The sequence below is a fragment of the Microplitis mediator genome, chromosome 7, assembly GCF_029852145.1.
Source record: "Microplitis mediator isolate UGA2020A chromosome 7, iyMicMedi2.1, whole genome shotgun sequence".
NCBI classification, from domain to species: Eukaryota; Metazoa; Arthropoda; class Insecta; order Hymenoptera; family Braconidae; genus Microplitis; species Microplitis mediator.
The window spans coordinates 7,717,769-7,736,147 of NC_079975.1; the positions used below are offsets into that span (position 1 = coordinate 7,717,769).

Below are 18,379 nucleotides of genomic sequence, written 5' to 3' on the forward strand. Positions count from 1 at the left end.
ACTTTTAAAAGCGTATCAAAATTTTATCAATTAAATGAAATAAAATTAAAGCAATTGAAAAAAGGACAATTCGCTGAGATTAAGATTTAAAAAAAAAAAAATTCTTACAAAATCGAACGTAGTTTGGAAATATTTTAGTAAAATTTTTATGACAATTTTATAATTAGAATTTTCAAATTTTATAGACTTAAATTTACTCAACAAATTTCATTTAACTTCTAATTGATGACAACTGCAAGTAATTTTTTTGAAATTCTATATCTCGGTGAAATTGTATTTTTTTTCAATTAACGTTTTAATTATATGTTAATTAATTGATAAAACTTTAATACTGTTATAAAAGTTGAAAGTTATTGAAAATTTTTTAAAAGTGGGGACTGTCATAATTACAAAAAAAATTAAAACATTAATTTAAAAAAAGACAATTTCGCAGAGATATAGAATTTTAAAAAATTACTTACAGTTGTCATCAATTAGGAGACAAACGAAATTTGATAAATAAATTTTATCCTAAAAAATTTGAAAATTCGAATTATAAAACTGACATAAAAATTTAACTAAAATTTATTTTCCAAATTTCATTTAACTCCCAATTGATATCAACTGTTAGTAATTTAAAAAAAAATCTTGAAATTTTTCTTTTTTCAATTAACGCTTTGATTTTTTTTCAATTAATTGATAAAATTTTGAAACGGTTATGACAGTTAATTGAAAATTTTTAAAAAGACGCGGGCACTGTCTGAGAATGGACTTAAGAGTTTTATTAAATGAATATTTTGGAAGTTCGTATATTGTATTTTATTCACTTAATTCGTTTTTCCTCATCTATTTACCTCACTCACTCATACATTTTTATAGCCACTTGCTCACTTAACCAGTTACTCAATTACATTAAATCATTAATTCTTCGATTAATGGCAGATTACTTTAATTATTATACATAAATTTTAAAAACAAAAAATAAAATTTAAAAAAAAAAAATTATAATGTCTTAAATTTACCATTGATTGATTAGATAGTAATAATGTCAATAGATGAATAAAATTTGATTGATAACAAAGTAAGCTAATTATTATTTTAAATACTTGCCAAATATTATTTATTTTCATCTCTAAAATAACTTTTATTTAATATAACCCTTGGAAGTTTCATCGCAAGTACATAACCATAGATAATTAATTATTATTATTATTTATAATAATAATAATAATAATTTAAAATATATTTGGACATCGTGACCAGTCGCCTTTATTTTTACATTCCCAATATTCATGGTCGTAAGTATGACATAGGCTACCCGTAATCTTGTCTTCTTGTTTTGAAAACCAAACGGGTTCATATCCTCTATATGGCAATCCTAAAATATATGATGTATATTAATATATTTATATATATACATTTTTATAAACTTTTAAAAATACATAATTTGATTGTCAGACATAGAAATTAAGCGTAAAATAAGGCCTAGCTAAAGGAGATTTTGAATAGAATCGAAAATATTGCATTTAATTATCGAAATTTATCATTCATTTTTATTTCAATACCTCAGCCATAAAATATAATGAAGTAATGGAGGGAGGTAGTGGGTCATCACCGTAATGATACAGTAGACTATAAGCACAAGTTGGGCTACAGCCGCACAAATTAGGTACAAGGAATAATGAGCTTAGGAAATTAACAAGCAAGGGATTTATAATGATATATTCTGTAAAAAACTAGTATGTTGTACAGTGAAGGAAAAATAATAAATAAAAATATAATGAAGTAATGGTAATTTTTACCATAAACAAACAAAAAATTAAACTTTTACAAAAACCATACGAATAGGCCTTATTTTACTACGGTAGGGTAATAAGGCCTACGGGTTAAATAAACTGTAATAGTTAAACTATACTTAATAAAATTGGTAATAGAGATAAATCATCACTTAAATTTAGCAACAACACTTTTTAAAAGTCAGAAGACTAGATTGCTTTTTATAATTTCTTATGCGCTATGACAGCATATGACGGATGATGAAATATAGAAGACAGGGAACGGGGTATCGGAAGTCTATAAACTTGTCGTAACATCTCTATGCAAAACGCTCTCTTATAGCCACTTTGGCTTGAAATTGAAAGTAATCTGACATTGAAATTGCCTGAAATTTTCTGCTCGAATTTGCAGACAATTTGACAGCAAAAGTTGGAAAGAAAAATTTACGGTTAATTTTTGCTCAATTTAGAGATAACTTTTTACTAGAAAAAAAAAATCGGTAATGTTCATTCTTACTTAAATTAATGTAAAATTTTGCCTGAAAATTGACGAAAAATTTTTTCTATTCAACTTTTGAAGTGAATTTGCATTCTAATTCGGGTAGTAAATTTACGTCAAATTGTATAGCGAGTTGTATATAAATTGTCGTCAAAAATGGAAAAGTCCGAAGTTGACGGAAATTTGACGAAAAATTCAAGGAAACTTTTGTAAGTAAACTTTTGCGAAAGCAAACTGTGCTTCTACTAGAGTAGCCTTTAGTGGAGGCGGTTATTTTAAATATAATTTCTGTCACTTAGGCCTTATTACCCACGGGTACCTTATTTATTATCCTAATACCCATGAAACAATTTTAATTCTCAATAATATGTTACCTTGAGCAGCAGCTTTTTCAGCCTCACTCTCACGAGCACGTCTTACTGCTCTTTGTTTTTCTTCAAGTCGTAACTTTTCTTTATTCGCTTCATCCCATAACCCATTTTCCATTAACCTTTGATCGGGTCTTATTCGCGAATCTGTTGGTGCTACACCTTCCTCAGGTTCATTTAGTTGACACGCTAATTCAGTAAATGAATAGTATTTTTCGCAATCTTCTCTGTAATAATAATATAACATTAATTCCATAATTACTATTTATATATAAGAATTAACATACAAATAAATTAAATAACTAAATATATAGACGTGAGGCTCCAAAAAGTGCACACCTCAATTTCTCATTTTATTTTCAATCATTTATTTCATTTCATTTTTTTTTTATATTATTAATTTATTTAAAATATTATGATTCAAACTTTATATCATGAATTTTTAATAGCGCTTACTATTATTAAAATTTTTTGCGGTTTAATAATAAATATATTACGAGAAATTAACTTCCATTTGGCTGCCGAATGGCCTTTTTTTAAATTTCAAATTTTTTTAGCGGGAAGTTTAAAAAATAATAATAAAATAAAACTTACGAAGGCATATTTCGTTTCCAAGCAAGAGTATATGGGCCTGTTTTATATACTGGATTATCGGGAGTACCGGAAGTACTAATAACGGGTGCTATTTCAATTTTAGCGTCCCAAGTACCCTGGACAACCCATTTAACTTCTTTGTCAGCATTCATAACAACTCCTTTTACTTTTCGTTGACTATCACGCGAAAAATATGAGTACGGAATGTACTTGAGGTGACATTTAGTACCATCAGTATGATTAATTATATCCATGTCACCACTTTGATCTACCCATAGTTTACCAACAATAATATTGTGTACAGTAGTCGTTACTTTTCGCCACGTATAGTGATTAGATTTGTCATTTATTTTTTTATCAAACTCTAAATGTGCAGTACCCAAAGGAATTACCTATTTTTTAAAAATAATTATCATAAATTTATTATATTTATTATTATCACGGTGATATACATTTTAAATATATAAGATTATTTAATTTGGTTTACTTACTTGAAGATATTTACCGCGGAATTTTGAAGCCATAGTAAATTCCTGCCAACATCGCCACGCTCGACCTTCACAAAATTGAGCAACCATTGGAGGATGATGCGACACTTGTTCCGATATTGCTCGCCATCCAAGATCGTCAGTTCGATCACATTCGTATGTTTCACCTAAAAGAGGATTAAACGGTTTTCCAGTTCTAGCTGCGGTTGTTGAGTAACTGGAAACTGTGAAAGCTGCCACGTATGCCATTTGTTCACAACTGTCAGTACATTCAGCGGCTCTATTAACAAAAAAAATAAAACATAAATAAATAAATAAATAGTAATAATTATTACAATAATTCATTGTGTTAAATATAATAATATATAAATTAATCAAATTGATATGTACGATATCGTACTAAAATATTTTTAAGCGCATTCTTAGACAATACCTCCAACTTTTTGAAAATATTCGATGACTTTAATTGCAATTTCGCCGATGAAAATTAAAAAAAAAAACTTACTGTTGTTATTAATCAGGAGTTGAACGAAATTCGGTAAATAAATTTTAGCCGACAAAATTTGACATTTCAAATTATAATATTGACATGAAAATTTCACTGAAATTTATTTAACAAATTTCGTTTGACTCCTAGTTGATAACAACTTCGTAATTTTGTTTTCAAGTATAAGTCAATTGGGAGTCGAACGAAATTTGGTAAGTAAGTTTCAGTAAAATTTTTATATCAATTTTGTGATTCGAATTTTCAAACTTTGTAGGCTTAAAATTATTCAACAAATTTCAATTAACTCCTAATTGATAACGACTGCAAGTAATTTTTTTTTAAAATCTATATCTCAGCAAAGATGTCTTTTTTTCAATTAAGGCTTTAATTCATTTTTAATTAATCAATAAAATTTTAATACGGTTATGACAGTTCAAGGTAATTGAATATTTTCAAAAAGTGAGAGGGGACACTGCCCGAAAATACCTTTAAGGGCATTCTCAGACAGTGCCCCCCCCCCCCACTTTTCAAAAATATTCAATGATTTTCAAATGTCATCAGCGTATTAAAATTTTATCAAGTGATTAAAAAAAAATTAAAACCTCGATTCGCCGATTTATAGAATTTAAAAAAAATTTCTTACAGCTGTCATCAATTAGGAGGTAAACGAAATTTTTTGAATAAATTTTAGCTTGCAAAGTTTAGAAATTCGAATTATAAAACTGACATGAAGATTTTACTGTAATTTATTCAACAAATTTTGTTTAACTCCCAAGTGATATCAACTGTAAGTAATTTTTCGAAAATTATTATCTCAGCGAAATTGCGACTACGTTGTCCTTTTTTCAATTAATGCTTTCATTCTTTTTTAATTAATTGATAAAATTGGAATACGCTTATGACAGTTCAAAGTTATTAAATATTTTTAAAAAGTGGGGGGGGGGGGCTGTGAGAGTATGTCTTTAAAGTAAGATAGAAATGTCAATTATTGATACTATATGAAGTATGCTATGGTTAATATTTATTATTAGGTCTTTTATTTTACATTTAAAAAATTTATAAAAAATACCTGTCGAGTATATCGGCGTATTCATAATCTTCAGTCAAACGTTGCAACATACTAAGAGGCTCAGAAAAATTAACAGGCATTGGAATTTTCGACAACTCCTTGCCAATACAATTTTTCATAATACTCCATAAATTTAATGGATAATTTGGTTTTTCTGGTACTCGAGTTCTTCGCTCTCGTTTCCTTACAGTTGTCATCCCGGTATTATTTCCATCGGTATCATTTTTCCAGGCCGACTAACGATAAAAAAAAATTCAATTACTGATTAAATAATGAACGATTAAATAAATATTTACATTGTCCAGATCGGTAGCGGTTCTGGATGTTTGAGGCGACGCTGAAGAATCGGTCACGATAAGAAACGTGTCTGCTCTGGATGGATCGTTGTTAGACATTGGTGCTGGATCCCCTTCAGAACTAGATCCATCATCACTCCCTTGTGAATCGTTTCTGACTCGTTCACGTGATAGTGAATTACCCGTTGTACTGCCAGGAATAGCTAACGTGAATGTATCAGACTCTTCGGCATCATAAAACTCAACGTTGTCTTCGTCGTCCTCCGATGGTGAAGTATTTGCTACAGAATCTATTTAAAATAAATAAACAATTGTTTATTTTTAAAATTAAAAAACAACTCAACTGATATTTTTATAAATTTAAATAAAATGTCATTGTAACCTTAAATCATTAAATAATAAATTACATCTGGGTTAACATACACGTCATCTATTTGAAAAAAAAGTCAGATTGCCATGCAAGTATTTATATACTTATTTGTATAATTAAATTTTAAGTTATTTTTTAATTGTAATTAAATATTGCCACTTTAAATTTCATTACTAAATATAGAATGTAAATAAATAATAAATGATAAGCATGAAATAAAATTCTATTGTTTTATAAAAACATCAAGTTAATGATATTTAATTAAATTTTTTTTAGTAATAAAAAAAATTATGAGTGAATGTAACTGACAAGTGGAAATTTTATAAATTTTCAAATAAATAAATAAATAAAATATAAGTAAATGTGAGTGTTAATGTAGCTGACAATTGTAAATTTAAAATTTTTTTAAATAAGTGAATTAAATGAAAATCTAATAAAATTTTAAAAATACGCATTTATAGAATTAAAAAATGAGTATGTGCATTTTTTTAATTTTTATATTTTTAATTATTTAATTTGTTTATTTGTAATTTGAAATTTGGCTGGTTTGCTACATTCACATTCATAGAAAATGAGGTACTCAAGTTAACCGAGGTCTCATAATTTTATGATTTTTTTCAAAACGATAAATTATAAAAAAAAAAAAATATTTGAAAAAATTGCACTTATGGTTTATTAAATTTTCTACGTGTGCATATTTTTAGTTTTTTTTTTTTGTCATTGATTTGTTGAAAAAAGAATTCAAAAATTGATGAGTGTGAATGTAGCAGATATGAGAAAATTTATGAACTTTAAGTAAATAAATTAATTAATTAAAATAGTAAAATTTTCAAAAATGTGCGTACTGATTTTTTATTGATCTAAATACGCATGTTTAAATTTTGATTCCACTTAAATTTTATTGTTTTATTCTAAAATTTTTAAAATTGACACTTGTCAGTTATGAGTGTAAATGTAGCAGACATCAGACAAATTTAAAATTATAAATAAATCGAGTAAATAATTAATAAAATTAAATTTAAAAAAATTCGTATTTAAAAAATTTTCAAATTAACAAGTGCATTTTTTATAAATATTTTTTAAAAATTATTTACTGTATTTATTTATAATTTTAAATTTGTCTGATGTCTGCTACATTGACACTCATTTGTCAGTTACGTGATCCTGAAGTTAGCAGACAATTAACAATTTTCGAACTTTTTTTATAAATTTAATTTACAAAAAAAAAACTAAAAATATGCACACGTAGAAAATTAAAAAACCTATAAGTTAAATTTTTTTTAATATTTTTTGTTTTTTTAATTTATCGTTTTTAAAAAAATTCAAAAATTATTAGACGTCAATTAATTTATGATTCACAAGTTAGTAAACAATTAAAAATTTTCGGATTTGGTTTTTTCAACAGATCAATTGTAAAAATAAAAATATGCACCTGTAGAAAATTTAAAAAACTTCAAGTGAAATTTTTTAAAATAAGTTTTTTTTATAATTTATTATTTCGAAAAAAAACCCAAAAATTATTAGACTTCGGCTAATTATGAGTGTGAATGTAGCAGACATCAGACAAGTTTAAAATTATTAATAAATACAGTAAATAATTAATAAAATAAAATTTTTAAAAAATGCTCATTTAAAAAATTTTGAAAATTATAAGTGAATTTTTTATAAATATTATTTTTAAAATAATTTATTCTATTTATTAATAGTTTTAAATTTGTCTGATGTCTGATACATTCACACTCGTGGCTAATTTCAGTATCATCATAAAAAATTTCAAATAATAATAATAATAATAATAATAATAATAATAATAATAATAATAATAATAATAATAATAATAATAATAATAATAATAGTAATAATAATAACTCAGACATTTTGTTTCCTACCAATAAAAAATTATATAGGTTATTCATAAGATATAATTTAATCAATCATAACTATTTGCTTAATCACCTCTTATAAAAAATGTACTTGAATACTAGTGTAATTGAAATCTAATCTACTGAACCATTATATATTTATCAAATCTATCAAAATTTTTTTGTATACGAAACGTTTTATTTTTTTTATTAAAACTTTTTACAAGATAACCAAAAAAAAGTGACTAAACAAATAGTTAGCTCGAGTCAGATTTATCTTTACTTACTTCGGTTCACTTCTGTGATTGGTTTATTCAGTCTCGACATATATATGACTATATATTACATACATGTAATAATAATAATAATAATAACAATATGGGTAAGACGTAACGTAAGTATGTAGTCCCGGGGTCAGTATTAAAGTACAAAAAAGTAAACCAATGACAGAAGCAGAGAAAAATTAAACATAAATAATTTGTTATGTATCATTAACAAGATTAAAATCTCAATGATAAAATAAATTAGATGGATGAAAGTGTAATCCCCTCCATGTAATCTTAAATGTGCGATCTCATGTTGTTTCGCGGATTGAAAATGCTGACGCGTTAGCGCGAAAATTTAAATGACTGGATTTTAAATCGTAAGATTTGATGAATAGTTTGTATTGAATTGTAAATATTGTGGATAATTAACATTACGTGTAGAACGATGATTCCCTGCAGGCATTCCTGGTGGTAAAGCATGTTGTGCAGCCTCTTCTAGATGAGAATGTTGTCGTGCTAGTTGTTCAACCATTTTTTCAATTCGTACCTTTTGATCTCGTTCATGTTGAAGCATTTTTTTCCATTTCGGTTCTTGTTGTTGGGCCAATTGGAGGTAATCACTACTCGTCTGTATAATTTTTAAATATATTATCATATGCCAGTAGCTGCAGCATCGGTCGATGTTTATTTTAAAAAATAATTTTTTATTTATCAGTTATTCGGTACAGTATTTAAATTAGTAGGGGAGACCGGGTATGGTTGGCTCAGGGATTGGATGTCACAGCAGTCACACAGTAACAGATTATTGAAACTGAAATTCCCTGACTTTTCCGGATATTCTAGTCAAATAATTTAAAAATTCCCTGAGCATATGTAGTAATATTAAATCATTGGAAATATTTATTTAATTCAAAATAAAATGGTATAAGTCAGTTCAATAAATAATCAATCATTGTCGTCAAATGAAACTTTATTTTATTATTTGTCAATGTTCATGGATTTTTTTTATTTATTAAATGAATAATTTTTTATTTTTAACTTCCCGCTAAGAAAATTGTAAATTTTCAAAAATTCGGGAAGTTATTGGTTTCGGTCCGATTTACGAAAATTCAATTTCCATCAGATGTCGACGTTTCGAGGTCCTAGGAAGCTATCCTGACTAATTTCACGATGATGTCCGAGTGTATGTATGTGTGTACGTACGTATGTATGTATGTAAATATTCATAACTCTTGAACGGATGAACCGATTTTGATCGTTGAGGTGTCATTCGACGCGGCTTGTTAATGTCTTGAAGCCGTAAAAATTTGAACTTAATCGGTAGGGTGCGTTCAGAGATATTTCAAAAATAAAATTTTTTCGAAAATGTTTTATTTGGATAACTTTTGATTTGCTCGATGGATTGATTCCAAAATCTAATCAGCTCTAAAACTCTATAAGCCGCATCGAATGCCACCTCAACCATCAAAATCGGTTCATTCGTTCAAGAGAAACCGTTGACGAAAGAATTCAAAAAAAATTTTTTCCTTGGTTTTTTTGAAATTTCTCAAAAACGGCTAAATAAATCAATTTAAAAATTTGATCAGCTTCAGAACTTGATAAAACGCGTCGATTGCCACCTCAACCATCAAAATCGGTTAATTCGTTCGCGAGATATCGTGGGAGAAGGAAATGCTAAAAAATGGTTTTTTACAAAACAATGGCATACAAAAGTATTTGCGAGCTCGAATAGCTCGAAAATGTATTCACAATAATGTTTTCGAGCTCAACGAGCTCGAAAACAGCGGGAAGTTTTGGGGCTGGCCCGCAGGGTCAACTGACAGACCGACTTTTTATTTTAAATCTATGATTTTATATAACTGACTCTATAATAAAATATAAATAAATTTTTCATTTTCACTAGAATGAATTTCATAAATAAAAACGTTTTATAGAATATTAATAAAATATTAATCAAGTACGCGAATAATAAATATAGTGAAACTTATTAGTTCAATACTTATGTATACTTTAAATGTTTTTGGTTTTTTAACTTGTCAATATGCATGTTAATAACTTGAAGATCCTGACGATTGGTTTTTACTAAGACTTTTTTTTACTAACAGCCTTTTTAATTCCAACTGCTTCATTTTTTCGCTATTGGAATCAATTTCTACTAATTCTTTTTCAAAATGGTATTAAAATCGCATTCGCGCCGCGCCACTTTTTAAACAGTTTTGACAGAAAAAAAATTTATCGGATTTTTTCAGTCAAAAAAAAGAAAGTAAAAATTTTTCCAGACTTGTGACGAAATTCCCTGTTTTTTCCCTGATTTTTCTAGTATATTTATAATTTCCTGACATTTTCAGGTTTTCCAGAAATGTGGCCACCATAAATTAACAGATGACATCGAACAAAATACGAACATTGATCGGCATTGAAAGGGAGGTGAAGCTTTCGTGATTTTTCGATGCCGATTGATGAACCAATCGCCACAAATGACCGCTGTGACAACCAGCCCGTAAGACAACCATACCTCGTCTTTCCTAATAATAATAATAATAATAATAAATAACAAAAACTTACACTGATCATAGCATTTGCAGCAATACGAAACAAAGTAGCACGTTCACTGACAGTTTTTATTTTAGCAGCAGTATCCGGACTAGCCGATTCAAGCGACTCTAGATCCACAAGAGACCGCGTCAGCATGGTCCCACGTTTTGATATCAATTCATAGCAAGTTTGTAAATCTTTCAAACGTTCAGTCAGGTCCTTTATTATTGATGTGCTCTCTCCTTTGTGGCTGTCATTGTCTTGGTACTCTTCCTCCTCTTCTTCTGAAACGAAGCGATGCTCTCATGAAGTGAGATTTGTCCTTCTCCGCTAAGTACTAATTTATACATTTATTTATGGACTTTAATTATTATTTCTATTTTATTTATACTGTTAAAAATTTTTCTTTTTAAATGAATGTTTGAAAGTTGACCAAAATTTTCTGGATTTGAATCGCGTAATTTTAAAAGTTACAAATAATTCAAATAATTCCATTTTTTAGGATAATTCGAAAAGGTCCGAATTATTCAAATCGAACACGATCGCACACCTCTGATTTATAAATTTTCATGACAATTATCCTTGAATATAAAATAAATTTTTAACAGCGTATTTTTTCGAATTTTATTTGACAACGTGTCTTTTATTTTATTTATTTAAAAAATTAAAATATTCAATTATCAAACCTGACTCCATGGCTTGTATTGCTTTGGCTTTAGCTAATTCTAAAGCAGTAACCCATTGCTGTCGTTCCACTTCAGTTGCTGCTTTTATGTGAAATGTTTGGGTACCACCGTTGCTTACAACGAAAGTACATGCATCCACAGTATGAATTAAGGCCCCATGAAGTGATATAGCCCCTCTGCATGTGTGAGCCATTTCGGCTGGATTTCTAAACAAATCATATGAAAACACGAGTTTCTCTATGCTACTCGTTCAAGTTACAACCGAACGCACAGAAAACTGGTTACACAGTTAACGCATATTGTTCATTAATTTAACAAATGGAATAAATAGTATTTTTTGATGATCTATTAATCGAAATTTTTTTTCAAATGTAGTAGTCATTTATTATCTACACTATTCTTTGAAAAAAGATTCAAAAAGCGTTGACTATTGTAAAGTTCAAAATGTGATACAATGACGAACTTTTTTAAAAATATTTTTGCACTTCTGAAAACACAAAGAAGAAAGTAAGGCGTATTAAAATTTAATTAATTAATTGTTGTTGTTATTAATTAGGAGTTGAACGAAATTTGTTAGATAAATTTTAGTAAAATCTTCACGTCAATTTTATAATTCGAAATTTCAAATTTTTTAAGCTCAAATTGACAGTTGAAAGTCATTAAAAATTTTAAGGCCATTCTCAGACAGTGCAAATCAAAGCATTAATTGAAAAAAGGACAACGTAATTGCAATTCCGCCAAGATATGGAATTTTAAAAAAATTACTTACAGTTGTTATCAATTAGGAGTTAAGTAAAATTTGTTGAATAAATTTTAGCCTATAGAATTTAAAAATTCGAAAGATAAAATTGACGTAAAGATTTTACTGAAATTTATTTACTAAATTTCGTTCAACTCCTAATTTATATCAACTACTAATTTGTATCTCTGCGAAATTGTCCTTTCTTCAATTAAGGGTTAAATTTTTTTTTAATTCACTGAAAGTTTTTAAAAAATCGCGGGCAATATTTAAGAATGCCCTCGATATTAAAAATGAACAATTTTAGACTCTTCTGTAAGCTTTTCTCGACTCGATACTCTCGACCATATTGTACTAGTACACAAAAAAAAAAAGATTTCTTGGCCCAAGAAAATTATTTTTCGCTTTAAGGAAATTTTCTTGGGGCGAGTAAAAATTTTCTACGTCAAGAAATTATTTTTTTTCCTGTGTATTCACAAGTCAATCATCGGATTTCCTTTTGAATATTCAAGTGTAAAAAACGTTTAAAAAAAGTTGGTTGTTGTGCCAGGTTTTGGAGTCTATAATAGTCACCACTTTTTCAACCTCTTTTTAAAAATTGTTTTTTTACAGATGATATGCGTTTACTTGTTACCAGTATTATAAATTAAATATGAATTTGTTAATAAAATGGATATTTAATTTTTTACAATAACTGTATAAAAGTTAAATATTTTTAAAAAAACTACTGGTTTTAAAATATAAAAAGACAATTGTCACAGAAGTACAACTGCTAGTGCTTTGTTAATAATGTATTTGAGTACAGTGCTGTTCCAATTTCATGCATTAAATATTTATAATCTATTAGACTATACCTATGTTCAGTTTATAACAATTTAAATGTCATTGATTTTTGTTTTTTTATTTAAAATTTTTGTTTAAATTTTTTTAATGTCAAAGTATAAACTTTAAACTTTCTAAGCTGTCACTAAATTTGTTGTAAATTGAATTACGACACAAATATTAAAAAAAAATAAATTTTTAAACTAAGTGTGATGTCATGTTATGTGTGCATACTTATATATTATAAATAATAATTTATTGTCACATAAATATTGACACAATTGATGATTAAACGTTTGACGTTTGAAGTAAAAAAAAAAAAGTGTAATTTCAAGAAAAATATTTTTAACTTTAACTGTAAAATAACTAAGAGTGAAACGTCTGGCGGCTTAAGCAAACGTAAATGAAATAATAAAATATAATAAATATCAAGACTTATATTTACAAATGATAGAAATAACTTGAGCCCCAAAATTATTCAAATAACTATAGATTTTAATATATATGTACGTAATATTGTGCAACTAATGATTAAATCAAACGCCAAATAATTTGGGCTTTAAGACAAATAATTAATTATAAGCGTACAAAGTTCTTTCTAATTATGTTGTTGTTTTTTTTTTTTTTTATATAATAAATATATGAGTATATACAATCCATGAATTTATTAAAATAAAATAATAAAGGCGAGATAAAAAAATAATTGTAATATAAAAAATCCAAAAATATTGAATAATAAAATAGGGTTTACAAGCAATAACTGATGAATATTGAAGAATAAACATCCATTACCATATTTATGGAAGACTTGATAAACTTATTTCAGTAAATAAGTAATAAATGGAATTTAGAATTTCCTATTTTTAAAAATGTTTGTTGTTTTTTCTTTTTTTCATTTTCTTTTTATTTTTTTTTTGTTTTGTTTTTTTTTTTTACTTACTCGGAGGCACTGCCAGCCCTCCGCTTGCGTCTCGTCGATATCTTTGGCCCCCCCTTTGGTTCAGCCCTAAACAATTCACAAAACAAATAGGCCCACATTCACTTTGTGCTAATTTTTTTTTATCAATTATTGTTTTTTTTTTGTTAGCTAAACAAAATTTTGTTTTATAGGTACACTGTAAAAAATTTAGAGTCCGCGGTGTGGTGTGAAAGTTACAGGACTTAGGGTGTTAAATTTTTGGCCGTGGATTAGAACGATCACACCACCAATGGTGTAAATGAAACTTTGATAGATAAAATGAAAAACAAAATAATAAAAATAAGTTCTCATGTGCGAGATAATAATCAAAAATTATTTTACAGAAATTTCTATTCAAAGTTTTAATTTTTAATTAATATCCTATCCAACAAAAATACTTATGTTAATATAATCGTTACTATATCAACTTCGAACCATAAAATACCTTACAAAAGTCGTACAAATATCAATGGCAAATGTTTATATATAAATACTGTTAATGTGTAATTAATTAACATTTGATTAATGAATACAATTTAACTTGTAATGAGTAATTTTTTAAATTGAAAATATTTGACATTATATTTTTTTGTTGCTTTAGTTATTAATTGTACGTTTTTTTAATCATTTTTAAAGAAAGTTATTAATTTTAATATTAAAAACAGATAGTGGGCCATTTTTAACTACAGATCATATGATCGGACAATATATGAGTTTTGAGCCAATAACACCGAACGGTGTGAAAGATAACACTCACACCGTGTTAAAAGTACACCCCTTGATCTTTCACACCGAAAAAATTTCACACCAAGGACACCGTGTAAAGTCCTCGGGGACCATTTTCACACCAAAAATTTTTTACAGTGTATACTAATATATATTTTTAATAATTTAAATGTTTGATTTGTTATAATGATTGAGAATTTTTATAACTAGGAAAGTTGACAACATATACAATTACAAAATGATAATGCCAGGTAATTATTCTAGTTTTATAAATTATAGTTTCATTAGTAAAACATACGGTGATGAAATATCTGATTACAAATAATAATAATCACACAAAATACTTTGATTTATTAATTCTTTACTACTGTCATCATCTAATAATAAAAGTTTCAATTTATTTTATCGATTCTTCAATTCAAATTTTTTAAAAAATTAATAAAACATGATTCTGAAGTTAGCCGACTAATAATTTTTGGATTATTTTCAAAACTATTTATACTAAAAACAAAATATTTTTTAAAATTGCACCTATAGTTTTTAAAATTTTCTACATGCGCATATTTATAGTTTTTGTTTTTTTTTTTTTTTTGTAATCAATTCGTTAAAAAAAAACATCTGAAAATTATCAACCGTCTGTTAACTTCTGGATCGTAATAAAACGTAACACATTTGATAATAAACATAATTTTTTAATTAAAAAATAGATAATGACTATTATCAAATAAATACATATAATATTTTTTTTATCTAATTGTCTTTTCTTAAAACACAATTACGTTTTTAATAAATTTCCCAGAACAAATGTAATAATTTAATAAAAATTTGGAATTTACTTTTTGTTAACTTTGTGAGGTCCCATTTAAAATTTATAAAATTGTTTTAGTATATCGATAATGTGAGAATGAAAATTTAATTAACTAACTATATAAATGAAAAATATTTAAATAATTAATATATAAAGTTACAAACTGTTGTAACAGTAGTAAAGAATTAATATTAATGTAAAAAACATTGACATTTTAAAGTTAACATTCAAAAAAATATTAAAACGAATGTAAACGTAAAGTAAAATACGTAAATAGTATAAGTTAAAAATAAAATATTACGTCGGAGTGATATTTAAAAATAATAAGATTAATTAATGATAATTAAATATCCAGAGATAAATTAAGTTATTGATATGAGTATTTAATGAAACAAAAATTCTATTAGCATTTACTATGATTTTAATCATAAGCAACCAATTATCTTCCAGGTGGAATACAGCATAGCCCGGATGAAAACTTTAAAAACAATAAATACCAGATGTATATATTAGGGTACTTTTATTTTTGCGACTATTTTTTTTTTTTCGCTCCCATCCCGAAATTTTGTTGGAAATACCCCCAAAAAAATTCCCTGAGAGTTTAAGCCCTTAATATTAATATTAAGTACTCGACCACAGCGTGTGAAGATTTCCCATTTAAAATACACGTAAACTTGGGTTTTTATTTTTTAAACTTCTATAACTCCGCGGCATTTTATGATATCATCTCGACCAAAGTCGCGATTTTCTCAGAATTAAATGCTCTACAAAAGTGCCCATGGTCGCGAAGTCGTAACTCGTACAGGTGGGGTAGTACGGACCGCTAAACTGAATTTTTTCATAGGATTCTTGTTTTTTCTCTCAACAACAAAACCTACAGAAAAAATGTGAATAATAATTTTATAGGAAATTCAATTCTCTACAAAAAAGGTCCTTAGCACCAAATCACTCAGATTGATATTTTCTGAGATATTAGTCAAATAAAAAATCAATATTTTCTAAGATTTGATTCGACATTTCATGGGAATTCAATGCTGCGTAAACTTCAATAATTAATATCTCAAAAAATATCAATCTAAGTGATTCGGTGCTAAGGACCTTTTTTGTAGGAAATTAAATTTCCTATAAAGTTGTCATTTGCATTTTTTCTGTAGGTCTTGTTATTTATGAGATAATGAGAGAAAAAACGAGAATTCTATGAAAAAATTCAATTTAGCGGTCCGTAGTACCCCACCTATATAGTAACGACTTCGCGACAATGGGCACTTTTGTAGAGCATTTAATTCTGAGAAAATCGCGATTTTGGGTGAGATGATATCATAAAATGCCGCGGAGTTATAGAAGTTTAAAAAATAAAAACCCAAATTTACGTGTATTTTAAATGGGAAATCTTCACACGCTGTGGTCGAGTACTTAATATTAATATTAAGGGCTCAAACTCTCAGGGATTTTTTTTGGGGGTATTTCCAACAAAATTTCGGAATGGGAGCGAAAAAAAAAAAATAGTCGCAAAAATAAAAGCACCCTAGTATATATATTTTTTTTTAATGCTATCACGATGACAATTGAAATATGAATAATTAACAATAATAAATATATGTAAAGAAAGCTTTTTTAATAAATAAATACTGGAGACCTATAGAACCTGGAGGAATATTTGTATAAAAAATATGATTATGATTATGAAATTAACCGACAATTAACAATTTTCGGTTTTTTTGAGAATAAATTTATTACAAAAAAATAAAAAAAAATGCACATGTAGAAAATGAAAAAAACTATAGGTGCAATTTTTCAAAGTATTTTTATTTTTGTAATTTATCATTTGTAAATAAATTCAAAATGAGTGTAAGTGTAGCAGACATACGTAAATTTTTCAATGACAAAAAAATAATTGAAATAATTAAATTTAAAAAAAATGCATGTAGTGAATTTTGAATTGTCTACACGTGCATTTTTTTATTTTTATTTTATAAACACTTAAATTTATTATTCAAAAGTTTTAAAAATTGTCAGATGTCCGGTACCTTTATCATCATAAATTCAAAAACTATTAAACGTCAGCTAACTTCAGAATCATTAATAATTATATAATTAAAATAATAAAAATAAATAATAATATTATTATTATTATTAATATTACTGTGTTAATATTATGCAAAAACACAGTAGCATATATATTTACTAACATGAAGGTCATTGAAACTTGTGTTAGGACATGTCATATATGATAAAATAAATAAATATTATTTAGCACAATAATTAGCATATGCAGTAAACATAAAAAATAAAATATGATAATAACAGAAATTTGTGAAATGATGAAGCATATTACAATATAAATAATTCTTGACAGTTAATTTAAATACCTATAGTATGACAGGAGGCCATTTGACAGGACGAACCACCTCCGTTGGTAACCTTTTAAATAATTTGTCCACTTGAAAAGCCAGCCCTTTATTTCTTGAGCACCGTGTTGTGCTTTTGGCTCACTCATTTTTTATAAATTGTAGTATTGTTATATTTTATTATTTTACTTTATTATTATTTTATATATAATAAACTGGTAGCACGTTAACGTTAATAATCAGACCACAATATCCACGTCGACATCATCCGTTATATTCTGTCGCCATTTTGAACGTCAACATTGATATATAAGTTTATATACACATACATGTATATATGTATATATATCTATATATGTTTACAAAACACACGAAAAAAAAAGAGTTATGTCATACATTCTTGTTCGGTTGGTATATATTTGCCTTTTTTATCAATAGTTAATGTGTTACCTTAAATCTGCCATCACGTCGAACAGAATTTCAACCGTCGGTAAAGTAAATCTTGTTAGGTAACTAACTAAGCAATGGGGTGTGTTAATTCAATTGTATTTTATATAGGAGCATGGATATTCAGTGGTTGGTTGTGGTCATGTGCGAAAATCGCTTGTATCTTAAGTCTGAAGTGCTTTTAAGCGTGGGTTCGAATACTGTCCACTGTCTAATTTAATTTTACAAAAAAATTTTTAACGCAATTATGACCATGG

The 18,379-nt window shown here is 26.9% G+C and overlaps 1 protein-coding gene across 4 annotated transcripts; it reads right to left on the minus strand.

The window, feature by feature from the left end:
* Positions 1–85: 85 nt before the first annotated feature.
* On the minus strand, positions 86–17,967 carry LOC130671028 (oxysterol-binding protein 1). 4 transcript variants are annotated; one of them, XM_057474704.1, is made up of 11 exons: positions 17,697–17,967; positions 13,776–13,841; positions 11,275–11,480; positions 10,619–10,869; positions 8,489–8,681; positions 5,556–5,845; positions 5,260–5,495; positions 3,707–3,983; positions 3,216–3,607; positions 2,628–2,848; positions 86–1,357 (listed from the first exon to the last, which is right to left on the minus strand). In XM_057474704.1, the coding sequence occupies exons 1-11, from the start codon at positions 17,822–17,824 to the stop codon at positions 1,215–1,217; spliced, it is 2,403 nt and encodes an 800-aa protein (XP_057330687.1). In that variant the 5' UTR covers positions 17,825–17,967; the 3' UTR covers positions 86–1,214. The 4 variants fall into 4 exon arrangements, with proteins under 4 accessions (XP_057330687.1, XP_057330686.1, XP_057330688.1 ...); XM_057474703.1 differs by having other exon boundaries at positions 10,619–10,872; XM_057474705.1 differs by lacking the exon at positions 13,776–13,841 and having other exon boundaries at positions 10,619–10,872.
* Between the last annotated feature and the right edge of the window lie 412 nt (positions 17,968–18,379).